Source organism: Periophthalmus magnuspinnatus, chromosome 4 (genome assembly GCF_009829125.3).
Source record: "Periophthalmus magnuspinnatus isolate fPerMag1 chromosome 4, fPerMag1.2.pri, whole genome shotgun sequence".
NCBI lineage: Eukaryota > Metazoa > Chordata > Actinopteri > Gobiiformes > Gobiidae > Periophthalmus > Periophthalmus magnuspinnatus.
In genome coordinates, this window is record NC_047129.1 from 11444045 (window position 1) to 11464657 (window position 20613).

Sequence of the window (20613 nt, forward strand, 5' to 3'; positions counted from 1 at the left end):
AAGGTAAATCTAATCTGCTTAATAGGGGAGATTGACTCACAGAGCTATAAGCTGACATAAAACAGTCTCAGGTATGTTCATTTCACAAAATAAAAACAACAATCAAAACAACAACCACTGAGCCTCCACAGTCTGTAAAGGGAATAAAGGCGTGACAATGATCTATAAGCTTAGAAAAGAAGAGAAGACTAATGATTGGATGGAAGTGTGAATACGGAGAGGTGAGAACTGAACCAACAACCCTCAGATGTACTAATTTAGCTGAAACCTGTTGATAGATATATAGAGATATGCAGTTACCACAAGGTAAGCACCCACAAAATGCTCAATAACTATTTTAAATGGCAAAATGATGTGACAGCAGTGACTGAGCACCCACATCTGCTCGGACTGCTGCTCTAGTCACCAACAGGTGACAGGCTAAAATAAAACAAATATATACACTGCCAGAGGAAATATACATGGAATATGTACTGTACATGTTTAGGACTAATGCTCCATTGTGTCACTTTCTCTGGCTGAAGGTCTTGAGCAGAATCTCCATCAACAGAGCGACTCCATTGGACATTCTGACTTACTGTCTTTGAAGTCAAAAATAAAATATCCTGTCTTGTAACAAGCTTTATTTACTACATTAAATTGTAATTAACATGGCATTAGCACAATTAACGCATTTCATTTGTAACAGCACATCAGAGGCAGCGAGCAGAGGATGGTGAGAGGAGACAGGTTAAGGACTGAGACAGAGGAGATGGGAGAGGTGAGTGCGGAGCAGGGCTGCACATGAATATTAAGCAGCTGTAATGACGAGGCGGGTGCTGCTGCCGACTGCCTGTGACAGTGACATTGGGTGCCATTGGCAGCCCCTGCCACACTGATTCACTGGAACCTGCTTCATTTGGGCCATAATTAGCTTAAATGCTCAGAGAATAAAAAATTCATCATCACTTTGAATTGTGTTAATTGGGAGAGCCGTCTGCATTAATAGAGGCCATTTAGGACACACATGTGCAGGGTTTGTGCTGTACAGTAGATGTGTGTGTGTTGAACAGCTCTGCTTGTGTCCACTTAAAACTGGCTACATACATCCCCATTTTAGCCCCAAAACACAACACAACTGATGCAGTCATTTTCAATTTAAACTGAAAGAGAGGCTTGATTTTAAAATGAATCCAGCAACAGAGTTAATGAAGGCAGATACACATAACTTCCAGCACTAAATGAGATCACTCTAAATGGGAAACAAAAACAAACTTTTGGAAAATTAGATAATAACTGCTCAGCTTATGAAACACTAAAAGCACAAAAGAGATGAAATTATAAACTTTTGCTATTTATAATTATGAGAATGATTTTAGTGCCAAAGGGAAAATACTGCAAGATAAGCAAAGCATCTGGGCGGGTCAAATAGGGATTTAAACAAACCCAGCGATAGAAAACTCAAGAAGAGACGAAGTAATTAACTTTTGGTTAATGTCGAGAATATTACATGAAGAGAGAGAGAGAGGAGCTTTGAGGATCTAATGTTAAACTGTCCTTCCATTTTGGAGTAACTCACGAAACTACTTGGTCTGTTTTGTCATGAGCTACAACAAAAAAAGAGGAGAGATACCACAGAGTTTATGCTTTATACTGAACAGTACAACTATCAAATAAAGTATAGTCCCACAATGACATTTACACATCATTTGAACTAAGCATTTTGCATAGTGTAAATGACAAATAACATAAAGACACGCTTTTATGGGAATATAAGCAAGTGGATGCATAGATTTACAGAATTCTTTTTAACTGACCACAATCTAAAACACACACTACAGTTACCTCTAAACCTGTTTTTGCTGCTGCTAAGGCATAGTTATCTCTAACATACAGTAACTTTTTGTTTTGTGTAAAATTGGGCCCTACAGTGACACATGAATGGCCTGTTGCTGGACTTTTTGTGGAGTAAATGTGTTTTGAGTTGATAAAGTGGAGTGTTTTGCCTGGAATGTTCCACAGTATGCCATTAAACTTATCATGCAATCCTTAAATTACAGGTGTTTTATATTGGTCTGGTGGCGTCTTTGCATGCTTCTATGGGGATATTCACATTTCAAACCATTTGGTGGAACATTCTAGGCTGAGCAATAACTGAGCAGGTGGCAGACCCTCACCAGAAAAGTTACATAGTGACCCTTTAAGTATACACTTTAAAAGTAGGCATGCTAGTACAGAATGTACCACTATACATTCAAATTCTCCTCTGTGAAGCCTCTCCTATCGACCTCAAAAGCCGGTATATTTTTACATTCAGAACACTAACAGAGCCATAAAGACACTCCATTACTGCCATACATCACTTTCTGCTGCCGCATACACCGGGTCTGGATGAGAGCCCCTGGAAAATGACTTTAAATGAACTTATTCATTAGACTGTATGTGACTTAAATACTGTATGTCTGGAGGTACACTGCAGCGTATGAGGAGGACATATTGTTTATGCGTCAAACAGTGGACTTTGTGAGCTCGGCCCGATTCGAGGCGCAACTAATCCATCATCACCAGCACTGAATCATCGCGGTGCCAATAAAGACAGGCGGCAATACATTACAGGCATGTGGCAGGCTTTAGCGATAATGACATTGAGAAGTCCCCTTGGGCTGCGAAAAAAGCCTGGGCACATGACACACTGCTTACAGGGGCAATAATGTATGGAAATGTATCAGGGCTGCAGACAGTGAGGAACATGCAAGGAGAGAGCGCAGGAGCCGTTTCACTGAAACTGAAAGTGCCATTTTGATATTTTTCTGGCTATTTTCCAATAAGTCTATGTATTTATTCACCTTTGTAAAATATAAATATAGCTTGCCTTTAACACATTTGACACTTCAATATGTTCTATACACATAGAAAAGATAAAGAGAATCTATCATTTTGCTGTTGAATATAAAGTGAATGGTAATTTGAGGTGGAATATGAAAGTTACCTGCATGGAGGGAAGTCTCATTTTGATAATATAATATAACACTAACATAAGTGAGTGTCATTTTAAGACATTTTAAGCAAATTACTTTTAAATCTGGCACTATTAAAAACTGTTGACAGGTTTTTGGGCCAATAAACTGTAGTCCCGTGTATTTTGAGCTTGTCACTGCCAAAAATGAGCATCTTCTATTGTAAAGTCAGTTCTTCTGTTTAATTTTTCCATTTAAATTAAGTTTCCCAGGTTACCATGTACGGGAAAATTTGCATTAGCCTGGGTTCATGAAGGTTTTACAAAATCCATTAAACATCCGTGACCATCAATTTGAAAAAGAAGACTTCTTTAGGCCTGGCAAATGGGCGATTGGGTAAAGAAAATTAACAGCTCTAAGGGTTGTGGGAGGTGTGTGCTCCCAGTTACCGCTCAGTGGTAACCTCCATTTACTTTTCTTAAAAATACAGATTGGGACGGAAATGCATTGTACAAAATAAGCTGGTGCTCTGCATGTTGTTTCAAGGTCAAAGAAGAATTATGTAAAATATTCACGATGGACTATAACTGGATAGTGACTTTGTTATTATCGTGCTTAACATGAGGTGATGCAAACAGAAAGACGAGGACACCGAATAATAAAAACACAAACCAAGTGGATGATTGAATAAAAGTTTGATTTATTTGTTTATCTATACATTAAACAGGTGCTCCTGAATGCAGCAAGAGATACACAGAACAGGATGCTAAGCGTCAAGGAGTTGTTCGCGTTAGCAGAGGTGTGGCCGGTTTAGCAAAGACATGTACACTCTAATATGGCAAATACTAATCACATTGTTCATGTTTGGTTGCCTTGAGAGGCTTTAAGTGGGTGAGGGAGCATTTCCTGCAAACGGCTTCACATTATCACACCATACAGTAAGAACCCTGTTAGAGCCACACACCCACAGCTGGTTACTTTACACATGTTGTACAAGTTCTGCATGGATTTGTCATGTCGCCATTGTCTCATTCACAATCTCAAGGCTGTGCAGACACATTCAAAAAGGTTCTCCCTGACTCCCCGTCACCCAACAGTGATGTGGTACCAGGTGATCACAACGCAGCACCTGCATAGAAAGTCACACACGTAATCTCTCCCTGGACCAGAGCAACAGTCCAACGAATGGCTTAAGTGCTTGTATTTTTTTCTTTTTTTCACACACTGCTCACAGTAAAGAGGATTTCCCCAGCTTGTTTCCTCTTAGCGTTACAAAAAAACAAATAGACAACACAGAGAAGACAGAAAGATTCCATTGGCACCACTTCTGTACAGCCATGTATATGATTTAAGCTCACATTTAGCCAATCCTGAGCACATTTTACATTTGATATAAAAAGTACTAGATTGCAAAGAATTTTGGAGGAAACCTGGAAACTGCCAAGGGAATCTCCATGTTACAAGATGTATTCAAATTCATAGACAACTCATCGCTAGTGAACAGTGGTATCCATTAGATTAGTCGGAAAGTGAGCTTATCTGGTGAACTATAGAGTGTAACCTGATCTATTAAAATGCATATATCTAAATATACTGCAACGGTAGGGTACTGGTAGACAAGAGGTGTTATAGGAGCAGATGCATCCATTGAAAATGTTTGAGGTACTTGTGAAACTCACAGCTGAGGATATAGTAGTAACTATCTACAATATTTGGATGGATAGCATATAGCAGGTACAATAAGAGCAGGGTTATCATTTAGCGAAATATTTTGGCTTTGAAAATTAGTTACAGATTGATTAAGCTGAGGGGAAAGTAGCAGTTGACACACCTGAATATTAACACAGAGAGGTGTATAAGGATAAAAACATAGAAAAACAGCACCATTTGAGGTCCGAGATACAGATCATGTTTGAACTGTTTGCTGGTAGCACCGTCAACCAGTAAAAATCTCAGAATGCGTTACAGAGACAGAATACAACCACCAAGTTCCACTGCACGACAGAGCAAAGAGCAGAGATATATACCCAGAGACGACCCTCACGCGGACACCCCCGTACAGCAGCATTTAGAAGCAAGTAATAAAACGGACTTTTCCTAAGAATGATATTGTGTACTGAGGTGTTTTACAAGTTGTATAAGCTGTACATGTTGAGAGTAATCAGGTATAACGTTTGTTTCTATATATTTTTATACTATACACACATAGTTTACAGTCACTGACAAACACCAGAGTAACAATGAGGTAGGACGGTGAAGTAAGATGAAGTAGAACCGGTTTGTGGATTGTATACAAAGTTACTGATAGCTTAAGACTATTCTACATAGTCCTAACAGTGTGTTCCTCAGTTTCTCATTTCCAACAAGTGTGTATCTGAGGCTCAAAGACAACGTGCTGCGTTTGGCCACACCAGAGCCAGTAGATACATGTGCACTTTCAAATCCAGTCCAGAGAAATGTCAGGAATAAGATGTGGCAGTGACGTGGGCCACGGTGCCATGAGGTTACTTTTCCTGCCTATCGCTACTTGAGTTTGACAGTGAGCGGCAAAGAGCTCTGCCATTGAGTTCAAAGGTCAAACTCGTCTACAATGCACTGATTTCACCTGTACTGCTCCATGTTCAAATACACTAAGCTGCTCTTCTCCAAGTCTTTTGTATGTTTAGAGAATTCAGAGACTGGCCGTGCCATTGAAGCTTAGGCAAAATCTAGGTTAAAACATGTGGGTTTCCATAGAGGCTCATCCTCTAAAGATGGTTTAAGTTAAAGGATTAGGCTTAATTGCACTCCAGGATTCTAGATTTGAAAAACAAGTTGACATTTCACACAATGTAATAGCTCTATGAATGCTGTTAAAGCATTACTTAAACCACACCCCCTTTTGGCATTGGACAACAAAGAAACAAACACAGTTACAATACAAGACGGATCAGAAAGCGCGCTTGATTTGCACAGCAGAATTCTTTGCTTTTTCTTGAGTTGCATGTATTTTAACACATGCCTATGCGAGTAAACCCTTTACACAGGGAAAACAAAAGCTAAGGGACACTGAGAGGGACACTAGAAGAAACCATTAAAATATCATTGAGAATATGCCATTGTTAACATTATTAATTGGCATTGGCTTTTTTGTGCAAACCTTGCTCATCCCTCAGTCAGCACCCCCTTGATCTCAGCATTCAATACTTTGGCTTACAGTTACCATTTCATTGTAAAAATACGCACTCAACTCTACAGAATCAGCTACACATCCCAGCATCTTGACACATTAAGTTAAAGCACACATTACAGTCACTGTGCACAATTCATACAACATACAAAATCTTTTGGACTCATAAAGCTAAATATGGCCGCACTTTGTCAATTTGCCAAGTTTAGCATTTAACAGTAATTATTTATTGTTCAGGGGGCTCAAGAGGAGCCAAAACACCCCAAACATTTAAGTACATTATTATTAAGTACTGATAGTTGACGGGGCCTGTTGATTTGCAAAAGCGGCCCGTTCTTATTTTTACCATACAAAACAATAGCCTAAGGTGCTTCATGATAATACATTGATTGTTAGGCCTTAATCTATAAGAAATTAAACAACACATTTAAAATTCATCAAATTCCCCACAACCGTAAAGTGCATTTTAGGTTGATGATTTGTATTGATCTAACTACTTCGTCTCAGTGCCACAAGCACAATGGTTTGTCTATATTATTTATCAGATAGATTCTAAAGTGGTGGTTTTAATTTGGCTTAATTTAGTAAAACTGTCCAGAGGGTTTTTGGAACTTGTGTGTCCATTCTTAGACAAGTATTTGGATGTGGCATTTTGTGTTTCTATGGTAAAAATGTCACCATGTGGACATTATAGCAAGCATAAAGCCAAAAATAATTCCAATACAAAATTAAAAAGTGTAAAAAGACAAGAGAAAAGTAAATATGAATAAGAGCTAGAATGGACTGAATGAGAACATAACCAGACACTAGAACTAAAATGTCTCTTATGTACAATGAACATCTAAAAACACAGGAAATGAAAAAGGCTGGTCTGAAGAATGGAAAAAAACAGAGAGAAAGGACAGGGGAAGTAAAACAAAGAACAACTCTTGGGGTGAGTGTGACGATGAAAGGCTCTGCTCAGATTCACAGTTAGCCACAGCTAGGTCACAGTAGAGATTTCAATCTGCTGCATTTAGTTCCAGCCTGCAGACAGCCGAGCAAACCCTTTTGGATCAAAAAAATAAAGAAATTGAAAAAAGAAAACATCTAAAAAGTATATAAGGTTGTTTTAAAAGTTCTTGTGACATGGCTCGAGAGGAAATAGTCACTGGAGCGACCTTACTTTGTCTTGAGTGGCTTGCTTTAAAACACAGGCTTATTATAGGCTTGGGCTGGCCCAGACAATTTTAACAGCCAAATAGAGTTTCAGACAGCTTTACCCACAGCTACCACTACTCTCACATAGGATGACCTGAGCCGCGCTGAGCTGTGCCCTGGTTTCCACACACTGTCCTCTTTGTCCTGAGCTGCAGAGTGTTCTGACAGCAGGACAGCTCAGGCTGGCTCAGTCTAATAGTGAGTGTGTGTCACACAATAGTACCTGACTTCTCCACATTCTCACTGCAAAGTGCTTCAGCTTTCTATTCATCTACAATCACAGCTTATTAAATACTCAGGCCACACAGACCTTGAGCATTTTCACATCCTTTAAGGCCTTTCTGTACGCCACGCATGTACCAACAGTGTATTTAACAGTAAACTTTCAGTAAGAACACACAGGCTTTACATCATGATTGTGCTCTCTTAAACCAAAAGGGAAAGTCATTGTATATTAGTTAAGGGGCAATATGAAAATCTCTCAGAGCATTAATGTCAAGTTTAGAGAAGAAATATGGCTATAACTGATTCAAATATGGACATTCATGACCCTGATGCCCATTGTGGGAGGTACCAAAAACGCAGCCAGACAATCCCTGGGTGTCACGGACTGTTTACGTCTAAGACCTTTTAAAAGGCAGCATCATTGTCTGGACAGATTTAAACGACTTTGTCTTTAGGGACACACTTTTTAAAAGCTTAAAAGTTTATGTTCTGACACAGAACAATAATTAATTTAACATTGACATCTTATCACTCAGGACAAAATACATAGCTCTGGACCAGTACAGCACATCTCTGTTCCTCTCCAAGCTTATCAAACACTCACCCATGCTCACATTGTACAGTTCACGTTTAGTGACTGCTGGGTAAAGCTGTCTGCTGCCAAATTGTTCGCCACCGAAGGGGATGGATTCTTGCTATCACTAGAGCCATAACATGGTTTGCCTATGAACCAAGCAAATGGTGTAGAAAAAATAAAATAAGATGACAAAACTCCCCCAAACCCACCATGCTGAGTCCTCTACACACTGGTGGTTTGGGCAGAAGGCTTGGACCACAGTGGTCACTACATGCCATCATAGGTGTAGTTTTCCATCTTGACTGTCTGTCTGATCAGCAGCTTGGACTCCCGCCGCTCCTCATTCTTGATGGACTTATTGATGTCCATGATTTTTTCACAAATGTATTTGTTCACTTTGGACAATCTCTGTGTGATCTCTGCACTGTCAGCTGTCTCTTGGGACACTCTGTCGTAGAGACACTCTAGAAACAGAGAACATGAAAACCTTGTTAGTTTTATTTGCCCATCTACCTATTTGCAGTTTTGTCTAATACCTCTGACTATTTTAAGCTTGCTGGGGGACAATGGAGGTTTGGGCAGGGCATCTTTCTTCTTTTTGGTGGCCACTCCAGTCACACTACGGTTCTTCAGTGTTTCAGTGCCCCAGATCATCACAGCCAGGTTCTTGGTGAACTTTGAGTCTCCCTGTGTGCGCTGTAGCTGGTGCCACTTCTCCTCCTCAACCCAGATCCCCCCACCTAGGTGGACCTAAAGGGACATGTGTCATTGTGAAAAACAGTAATATGTCTAAATGAAAAGAATCCACTGGGTTAACAGACAGTGGTTTGAGCTCAGGGCAGCTTGTTGTCTGGATTACTGGAGCACTGCCTGCGGCTCTTCGCAACCTAGTTTGTACACACAGTTGAAGTAGATGCCCCTACTGCATTAGCCAGGTGAGCTAACGCAGCAGGGGCATGTGTGACTCTGAGCCCTGGCTCCACTTTCTTATCAATGGTAAGTCTTTAGGCCAACATCCAAAGGGTTATTCCCTGTGTAGCTAATGTTCTATAGGCTGAAGGACAACAGACAAGCTTTCTCTGCCTTAAGTTGGACTTGGAGATTGTTTTCATCCTCCCTCCCTGTTGCTGCCATTTATCTCTCCTTTCATCTCCCTTGCGCTTCTCAACCTTTCCCCCCTCGCTCTCTCACTTGGGCTAACCTGTCAGTCACTATAAATTCCTCTCGTGCAAATAATTAATATAGGGTCCCTAATGTAGGAGAGTTCTAATTTGCAAGTGTTCTTCACGCTTGAGGGGGCTGCAGGCCCCAAAGCTTGTAGTACCAATTCCCCCCTGTCAGAAAAGGCAGGATGTGGGTTAAGTTACAGCAGTGGAGGAGTGAACAGCCTAACAGGCTAATAAACACTGATGATGCTGGTCTGGATAGCAGAGGCACTAATAATCTTCTCAATCTTTACCTGCACGGATGGGGCAGTCTGTGTACGACTAATCAGACTCCACAAAAATCCACAACCCTTGAATAAGAGGTAGCAGCTCATCAATAATGGCAGCATTGGTAAACAAAAGTTAACAACGCAAACAACAGGTCTGTGTGATTTTAATATTTTTGGATCATTGTTACTGACGAATCTTTACATAGTCACATCTCTAGCATAGCATACATCAGTCTAAAAACTCCATCATACTCAGGGTAACTGACCTTCCCATCGTTGCAGGTGTAGACTGTCCTAGGGGAGGGGGAGTAGCTGGAGCTGGTGTTGGCCTCTTCTCGACATGTGTCCTGAACCTCCACAATGGGTTCGACCACTTCAGCCTTGATTGTCTGAGTTCCATTGTCATGCATAGGCTCTGCGGAGGCACAACAGACAAACTATTTCTAAAACTAAATCTGGAAAGTCAATATTCAGCCCATAGATAGTATGCTAAGTAGGTAGTCACCTCTACCCTAAAGTTTACCAGCATTTGCCAAAAACATACTTTTCGTATCTTTACACGTAATGTCAAACTATTTCAATTAAATGCACAGACTCTAGAAACATACACTCTGTTCACCTTGATAACATTATGCATATCCATGTTTAGACTGTAACAACACGATCGTCTTCAGTTGGGTTTGAGTGAATGTGTTTCCTTACCACTGCCCAGTCTCATTAAGAGGACGTCCTGTAGCCTGCGGTTGAAGTCTCTCAGTTCCTTAACCTCATTGAGTAGGCTGCCGTACTCCTTGAGTTTCTTGGCCTGTTGAACCAGCTGCCTGCGGGTCCTCTCCAGCTCCTGCTGCAGCCGCCTCATCTCCTCTTCCTGCTGCCTGTAGCTGTGCACCAGCTCCTCGTACAAGACCCTGGGGACCACAGGGGCCACTTCAGACACACACTGAGAGTCTGCGTCCAAATGATGCTGCTGCTGGTGGTGATAATGTCTCTGCTGCTCGGCCTCCATCTCCTCATCTTCATCGTCTGCATCATCTCCCTCAGCCAGGCGCTCATCATCCAGGTCTTCCTCCCCTTCCACACAGGAGCTCGCAGCGTTCCTTTCCAGACGAGCCACTACAGCAGCCAGGCTCTTAGAGGAGTTAGAGAGGGGACGCCCATGGTCCTGAGAAAGGGCCTATAGACAGCAATTTGATATATGATTCATTAAATACTATATTGAATGTGATATTATACATATGCAAACAATTTAAATGTCTGTCTCATTTCATAAATCAACTTCAAGTGATCAAAACATTATTATGTTAGTTCAGACAAGACTGAGAGCCTGGCAACTGTTTGTTATGACTGTAAATCAACAGGAACTGGAAGGAGCAGAGTCATTGAGTTCTTTGATGAGCCGCTCAGAGGATTTATCTGTGAAAGGGCAGCTGTCCAGAGTGCTGAATTTGTGTTAATCCAGCATATGGTAAAAATAGTGGAAGAGATTTTGGCAGTGAGCCAAGTTTGTGGAACTGAAACAAATACCTAACAAGAGATACAGTTATTTCAACTGATGCTTTATATAGACTAAAGCTATAAACAACATACATGGTAGCATTGTGATGAACAGAATGATCTTTACACCCATTTATGTTACTAATGATAACTCAATCAGGTGAGAAAAAGAAAAACGAAAAAAAGCTGGAATGTACTACCTTTTTATGTCTGAGTGGCATTCGGTCTTCTCCAAAGTTGTTCTCAATTGAAATTCCTGAATTCTTAATAGACATCTTGGGTATTTTCATTTTCTTTTGCATTATACAGTCTTCAAAATCTTCTAATGAGTCTGAAAAAAGATTAACACTTTATTATGGTATACGGTAAAAATATGCACATTTACACAAAGGATTTGACGTTTGAATGGTACATGTTATAGTGGCCTCTAGATGTCCAGACGGTACAGTATTTATAATGGAAGTTTTATTATTTACTCCGATAAAGAACGCGAAAAAGAAAGAGTGCGATTGCTTACTATGGTTGTCAAAGTGAAAGCAGATCCATTGCACTAAACATACGGTGGAACAGAGTAGAGACATTTTACTGAAAAAGCATTACTTTGCGTTGTCTGCGTCGATCAATGACACAGATGACTGCAGCACCGCATCCCTTTTCCTCAATGGCACAAACCAGCTGATAGGGCAGCTAAGCTAACTGTAAACCACAGGACACCACACAGACGTATCAATAGAGGGCTTTAATAACCCACTAGAAATAATAACGCACCTTCGGCAATGTGTCATAAGCGTTTCTAATGAAGTGACATGTCTGCGTTTGTCTGTTGTAAGTAGCGTGTCGGTGCTAACACGCTAACGCTAATAGCAAAGCATGTTAGCATTAGCTTTATGTTGTAAACAACCGCTTTCAGCGGCTACCGCTGCATGCCACGTATTTAGCGATCAAAGCTCCGTTGTAACACCGCAGACATTTTCGACCCAGCAATATAAAGCAGAGCACCATAAAGGATGGCTGACACGGCGTGACTACAAAGCAAACTTATTTTAGCATATCTTACTAGCACATCAGGCTAGTCACGGACGAGGACAATGTTATGGCTATCAGTGTCAGATTCCAGCTGATCACGTCTTGACAGAACCGATAGAAGAACAACTCGATATAACACATTTAAAGTACTGCGCACACTATCTCTGTTAACTCAGCCGAAAGAAGAAGCACGAGAAAAACACTACGGACGAGTTACGAGGACAACTTACCTGCAAGGGCAAGAATGTGTGCTTCGCACGGCTGGCCTGCGCTGCCATTCTCCTCTGTTCTGTGAACCAGATACACCTTCTGATTATCAAAATCTGTCTTGTGCAGAGGTCTGAAGTCTGCCACGTTTGAAACTGGTAACGCGTAGCACATATTGTCTTCAAAGAATCTAACAAAAGCATACATTATTTACTTCTCTTTGGTCCTGCACTTTGGATATGGTTGACAGTTTTTCCTCACAAAGTATTAAAAAAATATACACATAGAGGGGTTGTGGGTGTCTGCGCTCGGCTACTCCTGTCTGGTCCACATCACCACAGAAGATCATTAAGGCATGAATAATAGACGTGACAGCAGAACTACATGAAAACATGAAATGTGTTACATTTTAAAAGTTTGTTCTTATTATCACACAACATTAGTTATTCAATTGGAAAACATGACATAATTGTTGAACTTTTCAGTCACTGAAGTCTCTTCTTAATTAATTAACTTAATTTAACATAATATAAAAACAGAACATAATAAGATATGTCAATTGAAATCCCTGAAATTGAGCTAATGGATATGAACCAACTACTATATTATACTACTATAATACAGCACGCAATAGTTTATAAAAAGCAATAGCAAATACACTGAAAAGCAATTCACGCAGAACATTCAGTTTTTATTCTTTGATATACATTTAGTTTGAAACGGAACAAAAAATGAAATGTGATGATGACAGAAGGCCAAACCAACACAGTAATACTACAGTCTAATTATACATTCACCATCCTAATAAAGGCCTATTTGAAGGGGGGTGCAGGGGGAAGCCAGGCAGTAAATCTGTGTCTTGGCTGGAAAGGTTAGGGGGATGCCAACCTCCTCCTCCTCCTAAAAAAACCCAAACAAACAAAAAAAAACAAAACCCAAAAAACTGAATTGAGTGTATGCCTAAACCAGTCCCTCTCTGGGACCAGACACACAGAAATCCAATCAATCACATGACACATGTCACATGTCAGGAAAACCTCCCTTTGAATACCATTGGATCCCTCACACTGAAACTTCTTTTACCTCAGTTTTACAGAGTTAAAAGCATCACTTGTCGACTCAACAGAAGTCTGTCTTGTTTCTCAGTCTTCTGTGTTGTTTGTTTCTTGTTTTCTTAAAGCTGACATGTTTGTTTTGACACAAAGGGACCTGTCAGTCATGCTCATTGAAATTCGTGGAGGCCTGGTTCCAGACTTCACATATTTGTAAAGAATAGTAAAATGAGTGTAATCTTGGCTGGTAATGTGGCAATGTAATAATTACAAAGATGTTCTATAGTCAGTTAAATAATAAAAGTGAATTAAGGAAACATGAATGTGTAGACATTTGTGGATTCATTTCCTCTAGTTGCATATGGCTGAAGTTGATAGTTAAAGATGTGCTCCAGGACATAAGCCAGACATCATGTCCTGCCTATTAGCCGCACACTGCCAGGCTCATCTATCTTTATTGGTCATCCATTAGGCCACATTAAAGGGAGACACGGGATAATAGCAGTAATGATGCTGATGATGGAATCAGACTGCAGCCCCACACGTCATCATAGCAACACTGAGACTGAATTATAAAAGGTCCCACAGATGGACACACACCCTGCACTTTTGGGCAGCATGGATAAATGTTTATGCATTGTGTGATACATGGATAAATGTTTGTGCAGTAACTACGGGGACATGAGACATTCTCTGAGCTTTATATCATTTTCAGAGTAAAATGTTTGACTTCATCAATGACAATGTAATTCTTACACATTTTTTTACATGCTGCTCAAACCATACAAATAAATGTTAAAACATTATGCTAACATAGTGTTTCACTTTCAGCTATTGAAAGCTACTGAACTGCCATGTGGTGCTGAGCAGGTGCAAGTACAGGTGTGTGTTATAATGGCTGGCATGAGCCTCAGCAAAACTGATGAGCAGCAAGTGCATTTGACAAGGTCATACCATTTAAAAAAAACTGAAATAAAATACCCCTCATTGAACCGCCAGCTTAACGTGGTGGAGGGGTTTGAGCACCCGAATGATCCTGGGAGCTATGTTGTCAGGGCTTCATGCCCCTGGTAGGGTCACTCATGACAAACAAGTCCTAGGGGATGGGTCAGACTAAGAGCAGTTCAGAAGCCCTTTATGGCAAGTTTACGAGCAGGACCAAATATGTCACCTGGATTGGCGTCACCAGGCACCCTGGAGCCAGGCCTGGGCTGGGTGTTTGACGGTGAGTGTCTGGCCTGAAAAAGTTGTGTTGCCATCCTGATTTGGACTCCTCACCTGCAGCAGGAGGTGCAGAGAGATATGTGCAGCCTCTGGGTGCAAAACTTTTCTCTGGGGACATGGAATCTCATCCCACTGAGGGAGTAGCAGCCTGAGCTTATGTGGGAGGTTGAGCGTTACCGAAAAGATATAGTTGGCCTCACTTCCACACATAGCTTGGCTCTGGAGCCCAACTCCTTAAGAGGGGTTGGACCCTCCACTACTCTGACGTTACCCGTGGAGAGAGGCGGCGGGTTGGTATGGACTTGCTTGTAGGGATGCGACCCTCTCGGTGAACGAGTGGGTCATGTCCCTGCACCTTTGGGTCGGGGACAGTTCTCTCACTGTTGTGTTGGTCTACAGGCTGAACAGCAGTGTAACCAGAGTACCCAGCCTTTTCGGAGTCCCTGGGAGGGGTACTGAATAATGCACGGACCAGGGACTCCGTTATTCTACTGGGGGACTTCAACCCACATACGGGCAACGACAGTGACACCTGGTCAGGTGACACTGAGACAGGTGATCGGAACGAACAGCCTCCCTGACCTGAACCCAGATCTGAACCCAGATCAGGGAGGGAGATCAGATGTTCTATTATCGACTTCTGTGCTAGTCACAGTTTGTCCATAACGAACAGCATGTTAAAGCACAAGGTCAGAGGTCCATAATCGACTATAATGTCATATCATCTGACCTTTGGCCACATGTCTTTGACAATTGGGTGAAGAGAGGGACAGAGCTGTCAACCGATCACCAGCTGGTGGTGAGTTGGATTTGCTGGCAGAGGAGGAAGCTGGAAAGACCTGGTGCATATCGTGAGGGTCTGCCTGATGTCTGAGGGGCCTTAAACTGACTTCCAGCAGAGCTTCTCCCAGACCCCGGGGAAGGCAGAGGACGTTGAGTCCGAGTGGACCAGATGCAGCTGTCCATGGCTGTAGTCGTGAGGTCTGTGATGCCTGACCACGATTGGGGAAGATGTCACGTGGTAGAAAGAATACTTTGAAGAATACTTCTCCTCAAAACATCATCAGGTCTTCTGAGGAGGAAGCATATGTTGGGGTCTCAGCTGTGGACTCATCCATGGCTTTGTTGATGTGGAAACTGTGGCCCTTGTGGTGTCCTGTGGGGGTGCTCTGGAAGTGTGTGGTCCGTGGCTCTTTGCTAAGGGCTGTCTGGTCCCTGTATGGCAGGCAGCAGCAGCTGCGTTTGCATTGCCGACAGTAAGTCAGATCTGTTCCCAGTGCATATTGTATTTTGGCAGGGCTGCCCTTTGTCACTGGTTCAGTTCATTGTATTTATGGACAGTATTTCAAGGCGCAGCCAGGGGCCGGAGGGGATCCAGTTTGCGGATCACAGGATCTCATCTCTGCTGTTTCCAGCTGAGATCCGGCTGGGATGAAGGGATCTCAGGCCTTGGTTCTTGACCAGAAAAAGGTGGCTCACCCTCTCCAGGTGGGTGGAGAGTCCCTGCTTTAAGTGGAGGAGTTCAAGTATCTCGGGGTCTTGAAATTGACAGGTTTTTTTAATTTTATTTATTTATTTTATTTATTTGAAGGACAGTGTGCAGATACATTAAAAAGATGGCTGCACCAGGCAGGTGGGTCTGTGTGGAGTGATGCGGTCACTGTATTGGACTGTTGTGGTAAAGAAGGAGCTGAATAGAATGGTAAAGCTTTCTATTTACTGGTCAATCTACATTCCTACCCTCACCTAGGGTCATGAGCTTTGGGTAATAACTGAAAGAACAAGACTGCGGATACAAGGGGTCAAAATGAGTTTCTTCCGCAAGATGGCTGGGCGCTCCCTTAGAGAGAATGAGAAACTCAGTCACATGGGGAGAGCCTGGAATAGAGCCGCTGCTCCTTCATATCAAGCGGAGCCAACTGAGGTGGCTCGGGCATCTCCTGAGCGCCTCCCTGGGGGGGTGTTCCAGGCAGTCTTCCGATTCTTCTGCTGATATCCTACCAGAAGGAGGTTCTGGGAAAAACTATGTCTCTCCGTTGGCCTGGGAACGTTTTGAGGTCCCCCTGAAGGAGCTAGAGGAAGTGGTGAGAGAAGTTTGTGAGTCCCTGCTTAGACTTCCCTTGTGACCCGGATAAGCAGAAAATGACAGATGGATGAAATAAAAAACAGAAATAAGGCACAGTAGCATTATGGCAACTGACAGGTGAAGTTAAAATATCATCAAGGCAATGGGCAAGACTTTGTCCTCATAACTGATGCCTGTGCAGGAAAATGAGCTAGAGAAGATATTTCAGTGAGGGACAATTTATCAACAATACAATTACATAAAACGATGGGCAAAAAGTTATCAAGGGATAGCAATTTTATTTTCACTTACTCAAGCAAGGGTATGTCAGATATTACATTTTGTGTTTCGGTTCACAAGTTGAGTGCATTTGGTAATAACAACTATTTTCTGATAGGTTGTACTAAATACAGTTATATAGGTCTAACCACTAATGCTATATCTATGTAAATATAACTATTACTCTATTGGCAGGGACAATCACTGCTTACAAAGTAGGCCAGTTTTGTTTTTCTGTGTAGACTTTTCCTATTATGTTCCATAATTAGATCTGCACGAATTGCTAATCAACCATAAAGAAGGCATTCACCAATTTAAAATGAGATAGCCCATGAAATGAAGAGCCAAGGCTCATACAGCCACATCAGTCACTCTGCTTAAGACAGACCTTTGAGTAAGAGTGAAAGACACAAGATATGGAGCTCATAGTGACTTAATTAAACATTAAGCAGTTTGATGGCAGGCCGTGCCTTCATGCTGGGTGTGCTTACTGATCCACCGAAGAGACATTGATCTTCCTCATAAGAAACATAATGACCACCAGGGAAAGACTAATCATATTTCTGCACCAGTCAATTCGGTTCATTAGAGGCGCTGTGCCTCCTGCTGTGCTCCTGTATTGATCCAGTGAGTGTCAGTGAGCTGATATTCTCTGCTAACTGGAGAGGATCTCAAAAAAGTGCCATTTATACAGTTGCAACACCAAATCAGACAATACACAGCATGAACAAAAATGATACTAAATGTTAAGTTTGTAACTTCAATTGGAAAACCCGCATAGTTTTTACTTGTGTGTATTTATGTATACTTATGAGTATAAATAGCAATACTCTTACAATAATGTTGTAGTGAAGAACATATAAATAGCCTAATCAATACAAGGTAGTGATTTTTAAGAACAGACAGACTAGATTGTCACCAAAACCAAATCAAGACTATCAAGTGAACAGTTCATCTCAAACATATTTTATAGCAAATCAAGTTCAGAGTTTAGAAATCAACTCAGGTTTTAAATGTTGTCATAGCAGCCAGTGTGCGAAAGCAAGGGCACAATAATCTGAAACACAACAGATTAAAGAGTTGAGTGAGTGGTGTGTACTGTGCCCTTTCTCCCTTTCTGCCTCAGCATCAAATGTCAGACATGACACAAGAAATCCCCAAAAGTATCAAGGCAGAGGCCGGGTTTCAGAGAGATATTTCCTGATGCCTCTAATACCCTCGCTCACCTCTAATCTGCACTTATCTGGCACCAGGTGAGCCGCAGCACATGGCTGGTGGGCAGGCTTTGGTCTGTGGGAATACTGCTCATCTTAATGCCATTTCTCTCTCTCCTCCCTTTGCCTCTTCTCCTCTGAGCGACTGTCACAGAGATGGAGGCGGCCACAGAACTCCTCATGCTGTAGCCTGTGTGGGCAGTGGGGTGCCTGGGGATTGGACCAATGACCACAGCCTCCTGTCAGGCACAGGGGCAAACTGCCTTCTACAGGTGCAGGGCTTCTGACAGATAATCGCAGATCAAACCTTATCCAAGCAGTGCTTGCATCACACCAGGGGATGAGGGGGTCTGCGCTTGTGGGTTGGAGGTCACGTACAAGGGCACGGCCAATGAGCTTTGACAAGTTGAGGCCTTTACTTAACCACTGACCAGCCAGACAAGAGAAACAGCCCCCCACACACCGCACTGTAGTCAAGGACGAGCAAGGTCACCAGTCTCACATCGCTCCGCACAATCGTTTAGTGCTCACTTGGAAGAGGCTGAGATTGATTTGAAGCCTAATACAGCATGCTGGCACAGCTGCCCCGGTCTGCACAAGCACACAGCCTCCCAGTGCAATATTAGATTCTAGACACTACTTACTGCTTTTTCTACAAGACCAATGCAAAAAAGTGTGGCTCCAAAGTAAAGGATACAGTATAAATATTGCAAGATTATATTCTATTATTTTATTTTGGAATGAGATTCATGAACAAAATCTAAAAATCTCTAATATTTATATTATAGCTCAGAGATAATGTTACCATTGGGTCTTGTTAAATTGAAAACCTATGCATAGTAAGTGGCAGCCAGGCTGGAGCAAACATCTTTACTACCTCACAATGCTACAAAAATCATGGATTTTTATCAAAAATAAAATTTCCAAATTACATTCCTTGTTTTTCCTTTCTTTTCTTTTGATTCATTAAATATAAATTCACAGGTAAATAAAATGTTGTTAAGTAAAAAACAGAACACTGACAGAAGAAGAGTATGTCACTTGTCATGCATTTCTGCATCCTTTGAAATGTGGATCTGAGGTGAAGAAGGTAAATACAGTGCACCTCATGTGAGACACATTCTAGTCTGTGGAGAAGAAGCAGTCAGGATGAATCAGACCTGAGAAGCCAGGCCGGACACGCAGCCTGACAAAAGTCACCTCTGTTTGCACTGAGCTGCAGATGCACTCGGAAAACACAGAGGTGCAAAAAACAGGCACTGTCAAACATACTAGACAGGATTCTTGACAAAAAACACATTTTGAGAAATTTTTCTCCTCATTAGCTTTATCACAATTATCTGGGGGAAAATTTGCTTCAACCTCCAAGTCACACAAAGAGATATGCCCTTGAAAAGATGTTTATGTTTAATATAAAGAATTTAAAATGTACTCTGCCTCGGTTATTCAACTGGAGCTGATTTCTTCAGATCTTTCATAGTCATGTTAATATTTTATCATCATAAGCCAGTGAATTTAGATATCTAAACCCACACAGACAAGTGTTGTTCTCTATGTTTTATGTAGAGGTATTCTGACCTGTCCAATAGGGGTCACTACTACAGAAACACTTTTCCTACAGTTTACTCGGGTTGCTTTTGCACTTAAACCTGAAGGCTAAATCTGCAGTTCAGCAAAGCCAATTAAAAGTGTCTGTTCCCTATGGAGTGTAATAATGTGTACATTTTTAACCTATACATGCATGGCTTGTGGGCACATGTGCTCAGAGTGTCCTTCTGACAAAGGGCTGAGATAAGACAGCTCTAACCTTCACTGTGGGAGTCAGTATCTCCTGGCACTCTCTGACATTGACTATGCACTGTGTATATGAACTATTTAAAATGTATCAAATATTCACATTAATGATAATAATAAATAAATCACCCATGCGCATCATGGCATGCACAGCGCAACCAACAGACAGCCGCTTGTAGATATCATACTACAGACCAGTGTTTCTCAAAGATCAAATATGGCTTTCTGAATACCACCAGATCTTAACCACATTAACTAGAATGAGACTAAACTGTGAATAAATGAAAGTAAAATAAAGGATTAGTTAAAGGACAGAAAAACATTCATAGATTTGTCATTAAATACAAGAAATGCTATCTGCAGAAGGCCTCTTGCAAACAGCCTTGGTATCACTAAGTACATGTACCACAGTTTGGGTACCACTGCTATTCATTTCAGCTTCCTGTTACAAGCAACAATTTGAAACTTATCTCTTATTCAAAAGATATCTTTAAAAAAAAAAAAAATTGTTAATCCCTCAGCGGTCCTATTTTTGTATCATGTTGTAACCCATGGATTGACCATACCCAGAGCTATAGTGTCCAGGAGCCTGAATTCACCCATAAATCACTGGGAGAACAGACCCTATATTCAGTAGATGAGGTCTATAGTGGCAATCCTATAGCACAGTTATTTGACCACAGCCTTATGTGAGCACTCTCTCTCACACACACCAC

At 41.5% G+C, this 20613-nt stretch overlaps 2 protein-coding genes across 4 annotated transcripts in view; both read right to left on the minus strand.

Moving 5' to 3' along the window:
- The window catches only part of agbl4 (AGBL carboxypeptidase 4), a 200689-nt gene that overhangs the window by 44046 nt on the left and 136030 nt on the right, over positions 1-20613 (minus strand). The gene's annotated exons all lie outside the window — the stretch shown is intronic.
- Positions 3617-12606, minus strand: bend5 (BEN domain containing 5). 3 transcript variants are annotated; one of them, XM_055221306.1, is made up of 7 exons: positions 12475-12540; positions 12293-12351; positions 11237-11367; positions 10245-10716; positions 9809-9957; positions 8644-8857; positions 3617-8571 (listed from the first exon to the last, which is right to left on the minus strand). In XM_055221306.1, the coding sequence occupies exons 3-7, from the start codon at positions 11336-11338 to the stop codon at positions 8375-8377; spliced, it is 1134 nt and encodes a 377-aa protein (XP_055077281.1). In that variant the 5' UTR covers positions 11339-11367; positions 12293-12351; positions 12475-12540; the 3' UTR covers positions 3617-8374. The 3 variants fall into 3 exon arrangements, with proteins under 3 accessions (XP_055077281.1, XP_033847952.1, XP_055077280.1); XM_033992061.2 differs by having other exon boundaries at positions 12293-12606; XM_055221305.1 differs by having other exon boundaries at positions 10245-10704; positions 12293-12570.